Below are 13,712 nucleotides of genomic sequence, written 5' to 3' on the forward strand. Positions count from 1 at the left end.
AGTCAGAAATGGCATAGCATTATGAACGCCGAGCCAAATGAAGATTAGATCTAATCGACATCAGCATTAAATGACTCATATGGGGTATTAATGCTGGACCGACCAGAAGGTCGATGAAAATTATAAGCGCTTGGCTAGTCTAAGACTAGTTATTCAAAGCCAGGGCATATGGCCCCGATGACTGTTTGTCACATGGCTAGGGAACACTGTTCCATAGTTATGACTCTAGAGTCAGGAGGAAGGTTATGTTGGTGACTAATCACCATGCACCTATCCTGTTAAAGCTAGTGAGATGCTCACTTATTTGTTAAGCCCTGGTGATCTTATCGACACATGGCTAAAGGGTGTTGTCCCCATATTTGTGACTTTTGTGATAGTCACCTATTTGTTTGGATTGTTGGTCCTGAATAATTAATACGATCAATGTTGATATTATATCATGTTATATTGTGTTTTCTTGCTGGGCTTCGGCTCACGGGTGCTATGTGGTGCAGGTAAAGGCAAAAGAAAGCTAGACCATCCTTGAGCTGGAGAGCTTAGGTGATGACGTGTACATATGCAGCTGCTCGTCCACCACGGCCAAGGTTTGAAGGGGAACTAGGGTTAAACCCTGTTTTGCCGCATAGAACGGCCTGTTGTAAATATTTTCTTATAGCAGACTCTGAAATTATAATTTTGGGATCCCAACATATATATTAAACGTTCTAATGAAACGTTACATCTTAACCAATTTTTTTTTAATCCCTAAACCGCTAATCATACTTAGTTACACGATTTTGGCCAAATAACTCGATTAGCGAGTTTAGCACTGTTTACAAGGCACACCGTAACGGTCCCTAGAGTTGGGGCATTACACTTTATGTTAGTGGAAGTTGTAGAATAGTACAGAAGTTTGAAGAAAGAAAATAAGGAAAAACAGAGTTGTATTCTCTAGGGTCGGTTTGTGGTTCTCTCACCACTTTTCTTGGGTTTTCTTGGAGCAAAGCTCAGAGGAGAGCTGAGTTAGGCTGAGCATCAAGGATCCTAAGCTAGGTTTGAAGAACTGGCAAGGGTTTAGCAATAACACACCATCACTTGAGGTAAGACTTTAGAGTTCTTCAGTTTCTGGTTTTGGTTCTTGAAATATGGTGTTTAAGTTGAATCTGATGGGAACTTTAGGGAATTCAAGCCAAAGGTTGAGGGAGAGCAAGCTAAGGAGGTGTAGAGGTTGTCTTGAAATCGAATTCCCACTAAAGGTAAGAAATTCTAAGCTTTTAACTTTGATGTCTTGACTGGTTTCTGCTGAGTTTTGATGTCTAGAAGTGGCTATGGTGAATTTTGAGATTAGGGATGCATGTGCTTGAGTTATGGGTATTTGGGGTGCTTGGCATGAGTGGAGTGTGTTAATAAGGCTGTTTTTGAGTTTGGTGAAGGTTTGGAGAGGTTTTGGTTGAGTTTGGCTCGAGGAAATCGCAGGAGGGAAAACTGGGGTATTGCCTGTCTGTGACTAGAGCTACAGAGCTAGCCTTTGGGCGCTGTAGCGCTAGGCCAAGCTTTCAGGGGGAATTTGGTTCTGCTTGTAGCGCTGCAGCGCCCTCCTAAGAGCGCTGTAGCGCTGCCTTGTTTCCAGAAAGGGATTTTAGGGTAATTTGCAAGGGTTTTTGACCAAGGGTTTGGGGTTTGGTTCCACCACCTTGTTTGGTGGAACTAGGACTCCCCGGGGGCTCGGGATTGGTCCCGAGGCTAGGTTTTGAACTTGAGGTTTGGTGATGACTTTGACCTATGATTATGTTTAGGTGAGCGCTAGGGCTCGAGAGGGATCGTGCTCAAGCAGTCAAGTGATCAAAGCTAACAAATCGAGAGGTAAGAAAGCTGCACTTGATTATGTGGTTAGGTTGGGACTAAGTGTTCCCTATGTTTGTATGCATTGTTGTGAATGTGATTAACCATGTGGACACGATGGGCCTAAGAGCTCCCTATATTTGTATATCATGTCATGAGATGGTATTATTATGCCATGGGACATGCGATAACCGGCCTAAGGGTGTCAGAATCAATATTTGCGCACAGGGCGCGACTCGGCCACTGGTACCTGAGGCAGCTTATTTATCACTGAGCTCGGTTAAGCTGGCCGGAGTCAGTGAGTATTACACTGGGGGCGGCCCAAGTGAGCCGAAGACAGTGTGTTAAATAGAGGGTGCGACCTAAGGGCGCCGACCCTGAGTATTATTTGATGGATGTGATAAACTGTTGATTATGAATGTGATTATTGTGTTATGGGCAAGATTGATTGACTGTCTGGATGATAAGCTGTTAATCTGCTGAGTGTTATCACTGATTGGATAAATGTTTTGAATTGCTGAATTCCTGGTTGTGCACTGTGGAATATTTGATTAATGATGTTGATCTTGCTATGTTATCATGCTTTCTTGCTGGGCCTCGGCTCACGGGTACTACGTGGTGTAGGTAAAGGCAAGGGAAGGCTGAGTTAACCATGAGTTGGAGAGCTCTGGGGGCGAGGTGTACATTGTCAGCTGCTCGGCCGCCACGGTCGAGGAATTATACAGGGATGGAAACCTAAAATGTATATTTTTCCATTAGAATGGCTTGAATTATTTATAACTCTTGGAATTTGCTGTAACTAAGTCGTCTAAACCCTGTTTTGAGTTTCCATGTATTAAACTGTCATTTTTAATGAAAATAGCCTGTTTGTGACCAAAATCTTTTATTCCTAATCCGTTGATGACGTTGAATTCACATTCTGTTTAAATGACATGATTAGCAAGTCTTGCACTATTTTAAACACACAGTGTAACGGTCTTGGTTATCCAGGGCGTTACAATGATCGACCCCGAGGCCTAAGGCTAACATCCCCGAGCCAAAAACTCAATTCTGGCCAAAATGCCACTAAGGGCCGCGGCCCGCCCCTCAAACAGAGGCGACATCCTTCAGCACCCTTCAAGGGTTGCGGCCCTCCCTGGCCATGCCGCGGCCCAACCTCCAGTTCAGCCAATACCCTGGTTTTTCTTCCCTTGCGATTTTCCTTGAAACCAACATTTCAAACCAAGTTCAAACACCACTCAAACATCCAATACAACCCCTAAAATTGATCTATAACACTCCCTCAACAAAACCCAAGTTAAACCCCAACCAAAACTTCCATTAATTCCAACTATCCACAAAGAAATCACAAGCTGAAAATTAAAGCCAAAACAGAGCATACCAGAAAACTAATGACTGGAAACTTACCTCAAACTCAGGTTGTGATGCTCTTCAATGGTGGAACACTCTCCCAAACTCCCAAGGTCTACTTCCCAAGCTAGAATCCTCAACAAGAGCTCAAAGATCACAAAGAAGATGAAGGAGGAGGAAGGTACGGGTAAACTTCAAGACTTGCTCTGTTTTTCCCTTTGTTTCACAACCTAAAGAGTTTATATCTATCCTAGGGGTAAAAAGACCATTATACCCCTAGGTCAATTAAGGGTTTCTAAAAGCTCCCAAGGGCAAAATTGTCATTTCCAACCTATCTCGTTAATCATAATTAACGCTCTCCAATTCTCGCTATCTTCGATAATCTCAAACACCAATAATTCATATCCCGTTACCATTTAATTCCCGGTAACGCTCTAATCATTAAAATCACCCCGAGACTCATCCCGAGTCCCGAACTTAAACCCGTTACGATCAGACCGCTAATCAATATTCCAAGATCGTCTCATACTGAATAGCTCGAACAAACCCACATTATAATGTGGTCTCAACAACATATCATCGACATGCTTACAAATATACAATTATATCCTCAACGGGCTAAATTACCATCACACCCTTGTAATTAAAATGTGGACCCACATGTATGCATTTAACATCATATTATAATATAATTCACATATACATACATTCTATAAATTAATGATATAATTAAGCAAGTATAACCCTCCCGAGCTACTATTCTCACTATTAAATATATCGGATAATTCAAGGCATTACATTAATAAAACATCTATTGAAAGTACTATATGAAAATAAACAGAAAATTGAAGAAGAAGATAATGTGAAAAATTAGGGAGGTTGTTTTTTGGTATTATCAAAAGATTTTACATTTTACAGAAATGATTAGATGATAAAGTGTGAAAGTAGTTTGGCGTGTAAGATCAAATAGAATAGTACAAAACAAAAAAAAACTATGAAACTACCAAAATAACCTTAGCAAATTTTAAAATTCTATTAGTATTTCAAGTACAAAGTAAGACAAAATAAGGATAGAAATGGAATAAAATCAATGCATTCAGTCAGTATTCATTCACTATAAAGCTGAACCACTCGCAATCATCCGTCTGTCGAAGTGCTTGTCATCAAAACAAGTTTACAAAAAACGACAAATTTTATAATTTAATAAATAAATTTTGAAAAAGACATTTGTTTTGGGCCATCACCAGAAATACCTCTCATATTCTCACACCCTTACCCTAGCCCTTACCTCTCTGGTCTTCTTCAGCTATGGTGGCTTTGATCTTTTCCCTGGTCATTGGAAAAGTAAAGCCAAAACCTTGGATTCCTCCTTACAAGCCACGGCTACTCCCAAGTCCCAACCTTGTCTCACCTTTATCAATAATAAACCCTTTAAACCTCTCAAACAAATCCCATAGCTCAACCTTCTATTTCTCCCAAAAGACCCCAACTTTTCTCACTCTCACCAGATTTGGTCACAAATCAACAAACCCCGTCACACCCAGAAGAGTATTCACCCTTAAATGCAAGGAAAGCAACTCAGTTGAGGTACTGGACAGGCTCATCTCAGCAGGTTCTTACTTTTACTCTTTCTTTGATGCAATTCCAAGGCGAGGCAAGACCCAACTCGAGGTAACGAAACACATTCTTGGCATGTAAACACTGCGTCCGTTCCTGCTTCCAGAAAAGGTTAGATTTTGCATAAAAAGTTATGGGTTTAGGGAGTGAGTTTTGGTTTTGGTGAGAATGGAGCAACTGGGTTATCTTCATTTGTGTATGTTGTTAAGTAATTCACTTAAACAGATTCGGTTTTTTCAGGTTGTTTCAGTGTTTTGCAAAAGACCCAGAAGTTATATTTGGAGGTTTCACCTAGCAGACAGAGCTGGTAATTTTGTTTTTCATTACTATTTTGATTGAAATTCTTGTTTTTGAGTTTTTTTAATGGTTGAAGAAGGAGAGTTGGTGTTTGGTGTTTTAGTTAGGTGGTGTCATATATTGAGCTGGCTTGAGTTGTTCCTCGAGCGATTGTTTATTGGTCATTGTCTTTGTTACTTGTGTGCATGCAGTGTCTTGTCTGAGGTTGATGAGAATAGAGCTGATAATTGTTTTTCATTTCTAATTTGAGTGAGATTCTTGTTTTCGAGTGTTTGTTTACGCAGTCTATGATTGAAGAAGGAGAGTTGTGTTTGATGTTTTAGTGAGGTGGTGTCATATTGAGCTGGTTTTACTTGTGAGAGTGTTTTTTTTATTGGTAATTGGCTTTTTTTACTCTTGTTTATGCAGTATCTGCTGTGAGGTTGATGAGAACAGAGCTAGGTGGCGCATTTGCTGACCTGACCTGACCTTCTTAATGAGAAAGGGAAAGGTTATGGTGATTATGAGATGGGATATGTAGAAAGGACTCTTGGCTTTCGCACAAGGGATCTAGAAGATGATGGTCTTAGATTGGTTATCTCTCATTCCAAGCTTTTTACTTCGCATTAAATTTGATTTTACTTTTATACAAGTATTATTCTATGCTATCAGATCGGCATGGCACTGAATTGTTTCTTTGGATATCTCTTGATTTCTTGTTTGCATTTTGATTTGCATAGGTTACTGGTATAGTTGGAGGAACAATCCGCTGGAGGCGATATCTAGACCATTTGATCAGTTAATTATGCCATGAGAAGACTTTTAGCAGCATGGAACCTCTACTCTTACAGGTACTATACCCTTCTCTGGTCTCCACATCCTGAATAAAATACTGAGCTCCCTGTAATTCTTGGTTTTATTTTGTTCCTCTTGTTTTTAGATTCTATGGATTGGTTTCTATGAGATTGTTAAGCTAGACATGCCACCAGATGCTGCTGTGTGGAAAAGGGTAGTCCCATTTTCCGGTACTACGTTATGTCATTATAGAAACGGAGTCCAAAATCCATTGTTAAGTAGGAGAATACCTCCACTCCATATGACTGGGCCATTGGAATGGAAGCTCTCCAATCTCGGAGCTTACTTTTTCAGGTTAAATGCCCATCTTCTTTCACACCTTTGAGGTATGAACCTTCCCTTCCCTTCCCGTTAGTACTTTATCTTTTTCTTTCTGGTAATGCCATTTTTGTTGTTTTAGAATACAATTCTGTATATAATCAAGAACAAGGTTGTGTGGCCTAAAGCAAGCCTTCCTTCATAAACACATTTCCATCGAGTAAGATTTCTTAGGAAAGTCCTTCAATCTCTTCAAATGCCAAAGTATTAAAAAAAATGACACGTTAATCTGTCATTACAATTAGTATTAGTTGCAGAATAACATTGATTTGTTTACAGCCACTTTGCTCCTCCTTTCTTGAAATTGATTTGTGCAATTTTCTTGATGTGCCGAAATTAGCAAGAACTCAACCTGCATTTTTAACAACCTACATACATGTCATCAAATTTCTATTTCTTGAAGTTGCTACTACTATAGAATCTCAGGCAGCAATGGAAAATGTAACAAAGGTGCCAAGTTAGTGACCAATTATTGTTTCAACTTTCATGTCAACTTACAAAGACCACCAGAGTATAGTTTAGTTTCACTGCATAGTTCATACGAAAGAAGCCAAACACAAACTTTCTATACTATACTCTTCACCAATAAAAAAAAAAAAGCTAAGATATATATTAATCATTCGATCAGTGATTATTATAAAAAGCATTAGTGGTGTAGTTGAACAGAAATCCCTCAATTAGAATGAAAACAAATCAATTATAGCTATATAAACTAGTTTCTGAGAAGAAAATATAGAAATATGCTACAAGTATATGAATCCAAGTAAAAACTAACCCAAGTGAAGTCCAAATTCGTTTAACAATCTTCACAAACACACCGAGGAACTTGAGACATTGAAGGACAGTTGAAACAACTTTTCTTCCGGCAAAGGTGAAGCAGTTCCCGGGCGCAGAGAAAACTGATGAACCACCTGACTCGTCAAATTTCCGCTTGGAGTACGCCTCACGTCAATCTCTGCGCACCATAACATGACACGCCCCGAATGATCCACCTCTCCTCACATCCCTACCAGCCTCTCTTTCAAGTTTATGAGTGTGGTGCAATACTTGTGGCGATCACTTATCACTAACGCACCATCACCCACCAATTTCCAACCCATTCTTGCTACATCATACCACTCAATTATCTGACCCATATAAGCACGATAATATACTCCATCAACCCGACAGTCAGCTTCTATTTGAGAATCATTCACAATACGCACCTCCCAGCTCTGGGTCTCCACATCCAGCCGGAACTCTCTTACAACATTATCCTCGAGACTTATCCGAACAGATAAGATGACACCCTCCACAGCTTCCACATTCAATGTTGCGGCAAGGAGGTAATCAAATTACCAGCTCTGTCTGTAAGTTTTCATTTATGTATCCAACTGAAGGAGGTAACAATGCCTTTCCGCAACATTGAATGTGGAAGCTGTGGAGGGTGTCATCTTATCTGTCCGGATAAGTCTCGGGGATAATTTTGTAAGAGAGTTCCGGCTGGATGTGGAGACCCAGAGCTGGGAGGTGCGTATTGTGAATGATTCTCAAATAGAAGCTGACTGTCGGGTTGATGGAGTATATTATCGTGCTTATAGGGGTCAGATAATTGAGTGGTATGATGTAGCAAGAATGGGTTGGAAATTGGTGGGTGGTGGTGCGTTAGTGATAAGTGGTCGCCACAAGTATTGCACCACACTCATAAACTTGGAAGAGAGGCTGGTTGGGATGTGGGGATAGGTGGATCATTCGAGGCGTGTCATGTTATGGTGCGCAGAATTTGACGTGAGGCGTACTCCAAGCGGAAATTTGACGGGTCAGGTGGTTCATCAGTTTTCTCTGCGCCCGGGAACTGCTTCACCTCTACCGGAAGAAAAGTTGTTTCAGTTGTCCTTCAATGTCTCAAGTTCCTCGGTGTGTTTGTGAAGATTGTTAAACGAATTTGGACTTCACTTGGGTTAGTTTTTACTTGTAGCATATTTCTATATTTTCTTCTCTAGTTTATATGGCTATAATTGATTTGTTTTCATTCTAATTGAGGGATTTCTGTTCAACTACACCACTAATGCTTTTTATAACAGTGTCACTGATCGAATGATTAATATATATCTTAGCTTTTTTTTTATTGGTGAAGAGTATATAAAGTTTGTGTTTGTCTTCTTTTGTATGAAAATTATTAATTTTTATATATTAAATAGTTAAAAAAAAATACATTTTTTAAAATTTATTTAGGCTCAACTCCTTTCTTTCTTCATGTGGGACTAATTTAAGATTATTTCACATTTGATCTTATTAAAACCAAATTGCTTCACAAGCGCCATTGAAAGAATCCACTCATTCACTTTCGCACTTATTCTTTTTGCTTTGGAGTCATTTTCCTTCACGATGCCATGGCTGCAGGCTTCTTCTCAAAAAAGCTCATGGATTCTTGAGAAGAGCCTACATGCTTGCCTCCGCATAACCTGCCCGACCCAAACCCCGACAACCCGCATAACACGCCCACCCAAACCTCGAGAACCTGTTTTTTTTTTCTTCAGAAAATCCGTTTATTTTGGGCTCAATCTGATCTGAACCCGACATGTGTCTGGTCGAGTTCGTGTTCTAAAATTTAACTTACACAGACTCGGGTGTAACACGAATATGAGTGTATTTAAAAAATATATATATATTTAAACCATAACACTAAATTAATCCCTTTTAGACTTTGGACATTAGATAATAGATAATACGTAAGAGATTGGACTTTGGACTTTATGTTTAAGCGTTTTAGTATATTACTTTTGTAGTTTGTTTCTTGAAATGCATTAAAATCACATTTCTTTTTTAATTTCTCATTTTCTATAAACTTATGTCATGATTATATTTTTTTCAAAAATTTTACCAAAGCTCAATTTGTAAAAAAAATAATTGAACCAAACTAACAACAAACTTTAAAAATAATAATAAAATAGTATTTTTGAAAATTTTGTACCAAAGCCCAATTGGCCCAGCCAAACCCGAAACCCGACCAAACCTAATACCCGAAACCCAAAAAATTTGGGTCGAATTTGGTATCACTTTTCTCTATCTGAAACCTGCAAAATCCGAACTCGATGTACCCGAAACCCGAAAATTCGACCCGTGTGCACTACTTCCCACTGGTTCAAACTCAGCTTCTTTGCATTGCATTGAAAACACGCTTCTCTTACAGTTGAACAAGAAATGGTTTCAATACCACATTCAGTAAAGCAAAGAACAACTTTCATCTAAACACTGTCTCATCTACAAATAGTATCTGAATTTCGATTCCTTTAAGCTTTTGGAGATTTTCCTTAGTTTCAAGGGTGTTTACATAAAATGAATTAGTTTGGAACCAAATCTATAGGCACAAGTCTTTGCTAATAATTATACAGATCATAATACTAACTTATCATGACAAAGCTAAGCCATTAAACAGTGACATTTTACCATTGAGAGTTCAACTCTTTAAGATAATTCATTTTAGACTCTATCTTCTTCTCGAGCTCTTCTTCAAGATCCTCTAACTCTGCTGACTTTGCACGCACCTCCACCATGGAAACTTTCTCGCAACTTTGTGTTTTTTCAATCCAAACCATTAATTCAAAAGATAATCAGTATAAACCACACCCACATTGACTATCCAAGCTTTCTTAATTCCACACAAACATACCTTAGAAGAAGTTAAGATCTGATCAGAAGCTGAGCAAGCTCCAACTCCATCCTTTCTCCCAATATCCAAAGCTTCTTCAACCAAAAAGCTTTCAAACTAATCTGTTTTCACTTCACTTCTATCAATATCACCAATTCCTCCACCAACTTTGGAAGACTTAGAAAGCCTCTCCTCCAAAAATCAAACCAGCTTAGATAAAGGAACTGCCTATGCAACACATAATAGTTTGTAACTGAGCATAATCTCCAATACAACAATATGGATAATACATACTCATATACATATACATATATATATAGCAAGTATAGACTTTTATAAGGGTATATTTGGTCGTGCAAGTCTTATAAACTTTATAGTTTCTCATGTGGAGCTAATGTCATTACTCATTTTCTTTTACTGACGAGTTGATACTAGAGCTTGTTAGGCAAAAGCACTTAAAAGTTGAGAGAAAATTAAAATAATTTATTCTATAGTAACTAAGTCCTTTCGAAACAGATATAGTTAATCAATCGAAGTACAATCAAAAGCCATATTAATAACTGAGAAACTAAATAGAATCATATGGGGCCAAACACAAATTGTAGCTTTCATAAAGAAACAGATAAAGATTTTCTATAGAAACGAAATGCCCAATTAGCCGAGCGCAAGTCATTTACGGTCAAACTCGAAGCCACTTGTGGAAGCAAAGAAAACTTGTGAACCTCCCTACCCCACAATTCTCCATCATCATCTTTATTTTTAAAGACATCGATCTCTGCGCACCATAACTCGACATCCCACTCATTCACCTCTGCCCACATCACAACCAACCTTTCTTTCAAATTGACACATTTGGCACTTACAATGTTCTTCCCTTCCACCACACCTTTGACCATTGTCCACATCATGTTTCTTTCGTCAAACCATTGAAGTCTTGGCCATTGTTCACTACAGCGATAAGTCACCCCATCGACCACACAGTCCACACCGTCCCCTATTCTTTGATCATCTACTAAATCTTCTGACTCCTCCCACCTATTGGTCTCTACGTCCAGCCGAAATCCATGAAAAGTTACCATGTCCATGATGAAGATGAATATATCATACACAACATCTAAAACTTCCACGAATTCAGAACACTCACTGCACCCGTCTTCATGTGGGCTTGGAACGTGTTCCCACTGTCCAACCAACGGGTCAAACACTTCGACCAATGGTTTGTTCATCATCCCTCCTCCGAAGACATAAATCTTGTTGCCCACTGTAGCTACATCGACGTCTAAGCGTGGTGTTAGCATGCTTGGGCCTTTCTGCCACGTGTGGGAGCGATAATCCAGTATCCACACATCGGAGGAATGTTTCGCACCACCTAGGTTTCGAGCGAAGACGCCAATGGCGTAGATGTTGGGGCCCACAGCAGCATAGCCAGATGCTGTTAATTTAGATGGGTTTGGTTGGATTCGGACAAATCGAAGAAAGCTCGTACGATTGGGGTTATCAGTGGAGGAGACAACTGACTTTTGGTGGATGGCGAACCAATCGTCGGAGTCGACGCATGAGAAGCTGACCTTAAAATAGAGCAGGTTTTCAGTGGAGTTGAGGAGAGATCTTGTAGTGAACAACTGTGGAGAGGAGATGGCTGATCTAAAGGATTTGGATACAGCTAACAGGACCGGGTGGTATTGTCTCGGTACACGGGCTAGAATGTCGAACCCCAGCTCGTTTGGGAGGCCTGGGATGAGAACCTCCGGTGATGGCATTGGTGATGAGCAAGAAGTTTCTCGGATGGGGTTGTATTCACTAAAGAAAAAATAGAGAGAAATTAATCCAATGAAAAGAACAAATCCATCTCAAACACAAATACCACAGTCAAACAAGTGATGTAATGCTTCATGAATGAGATGATGAAAAATTTGTCACCCAAATCTCAGACCTGTTATACAATAAAACAAAATCAATGTAATAATTATATGAGATTTTAAGGGCAAGCAAAGAAGAAGAAAGTAGTAATAACAAATAACTAACAAACAAACAAAAAACAATTAAATTCGAAGAAAAGAGATTATACACTATAAAATAACACAAACTGAACTACTGTCTAAAACTAACTCATATTATACACTATATTATCTGTATACAAAAGGTAGAATATTCCTTATCACTATAAATGCTTTAAAAACTCTTTCTCTTTTGTTTGCTTATAAAAAAAATTATTAATTTATAGATAGAGAGATGGTTTGGCTTGTATTCTCATCACTTTTCCTCAGTTCCTTCTAAACAACAAAACAAGTAAATGCAGGAACAAACTTAAACAAAAGTTGTTAAATAAGTCTTTGATTCTAACAAATTTCCCAAATTTAAGATTAACATTCATCAATACAGAATCCTTATTCCTGTTTTTCTAAACTACATTACTGTAAAATCTGGTATTTGGAATTGGAAGCAATACAGTGTGTTCATATTCATCAATTCATAAAACTTTCTCAAGAGATGCACAACAAAATAGTACTGATTTAATAAAGCCATATAATTTAGTACCAATTTCTTAGGATGAATCCACAAGATATTCGAATACATAAAAGACCCCAAAACAAAAGACATCTTGATATTTGTTGATCAAAACTCATGAACTAAAACACATCAATATCTATTGCAAACAAGTAATGTAATGCTTCATGAATAAGATGATGCAAAATGTGTGACCCGAACTAGAATTGCAAAAAAATCAGTAAAGTCAATTATTTTACCTTGACGACAACCAAATTTTTGAAAGAAAAAAACAGAACTGAGATTTTGAGAGAGAGAGAGAGACCGTGGGGTGTGGCTGGCCGCTGGCTGCACGAAAGCCGGTGAGGCGGTGCCGGTGGGTGAGAGGCTGAGAAAGAAGATGAATTGAGATTTTGAGTGAGAGAGAGAGGATGAGACTAGTGAAGTGAGAGGGAGGGGTAAGAATTTAGGGTTGGATTTATATATATATATATATATGCAAAATGGCTTTTCTTTTTTATAGTGCACTTTGACCTTTATTTAGTTTCCATAGTTTTTAGCTAACTCACCTTCTTTATTAATAATTTTTTTGTATTACCCATTTTATTCTTAAAATAAAATAATAATAAATTAAAATAAAAATCCTAATAACTATCATCTTTTTCCTCTCACCCATCCACCCACACCCGTCCACAACCACCAACTATAATCCTCCGCCGCCGTCACCACCACCACCACCGGCGACCACTGCCCTCTACCGCCGGCGAATACTGCTCATCACCGGATGTTGCCATTTCTTCACAAATCCAACCACCACTAATTCAAAAGGTTGGTTTATAAATGTTTATATATATATATATATATAAAATATGAGATTTTTGATATTATTTTTATAGATTTAAAATACAAAATGATTGTTTTAGTATATTGAAAGTATAAGTAAGGATTTATGTTTATTTCTGGGGTTTTATGGAGGTTAAAGCTTGAAAATCTAAAAAAAATTAATGGTGGTTTCGGCTATTTTCGAGATAGAGAAATTCAGAATTTTTTGACAGCTTGTCTAATTTTTCGACAAGGAGTCTAATATTTTAGACCACCTGTTTTAATTTTAGACCATCTGTCAAATTTATACAGGTAGTCTAATTTTTAGACATATCTTCATATATTTTCTACCACTTGTCGAATTTTTAGACGGGTTGTATAATTTTCAGACAAGTTGTCGAATTTCTAGATTTTCAACTTGATTCTCATTTTTTTATATGACTTTTTAATCAAAGTAATACCAATAATTTATATTTGTTTATTGTATTATTTTTTTTCCAGATGTTATTAAAAAATATTGTAATATTATGTGATG

General features: G+C 38.2%; 1 protein-coding gene and 1 long non-coding RNA gene across 3 annotated transcripts; one reads left to right on the forward strand and one right to left on the reverse strand.

Annotated features, from left to right (window-relative positions):
• Nucleotides 1-4,401: 4,401 nt before the first annotated feature.
• Nucleotides 4,402-6,519, forward strand: LOC133783383 (uncharacterized). 2 transcript variants are annotated; one of them, XR_009870876.1, is made up of 6 exons: nt 4,402-4,899; nt 5,029-5,095; nt 5,494-5,658; nt 5,805-5,915; nt 6,005-6,245; nt 6,320-6,519. It is a non-coding gene; the product is annotated as an uncharacterized LOC133783383 (long non-coding RNA). The 2 variants fall into 2 exon arrangements; XR_009870875.1 differs by having other exon boundaries at nt 6,005-6,519.
• Nucleotides 6,520-10,476: 3,957 nt separating this feature from the next.
• LOC133786090 (F-box/kelch-repeat protein At4g39560-like) lies at nt 10,477-12,763 on the reverse strand. The gene is made up of 2 exons (XM_062225305.1): nt 12,681-12,763; nt 10,477-11,668 (listed from the first exon to the last, which is right to left on the reverse strand). Exon 2 carries the CDS (start codon nt 11,626-11,628, stop codon nt 10,477-10,479), a length of 1,152 nt encoding a protein of 383 aa, XP_062081289.1. The 5' UTR covers nt 11,629-11,668; nt 12,681-12,763.
• Nucleotides 12,764-13,712: the final 949 nt, after the last annotated feature.

Source organism: Humulus lupulus, chromosome 6, assembly GCF_963169125.1.
Source record: "Humulus lupulus chromosome 6, drHumLupu1.1, whole genome shotgun sequence".
In the NCBI taxonomy this organism is placed as follows: domain Eukaryota; kingdom Viridiplantae; phylum Streptophyta; class Magnoliopsida; order Rosales; family Cannabaceae; genus Humulus; species Humulus lupulus.

Excerpts from the sequence above, each read along its gene's own strand:
- LOC133786090 (XM_062225305.1), bottom strand. The coding sequence starts at position 11,628 with ATGCCATCACCGGAGGTTCTCATCCCAGGCCTCCCAAACGAGCTGGGG.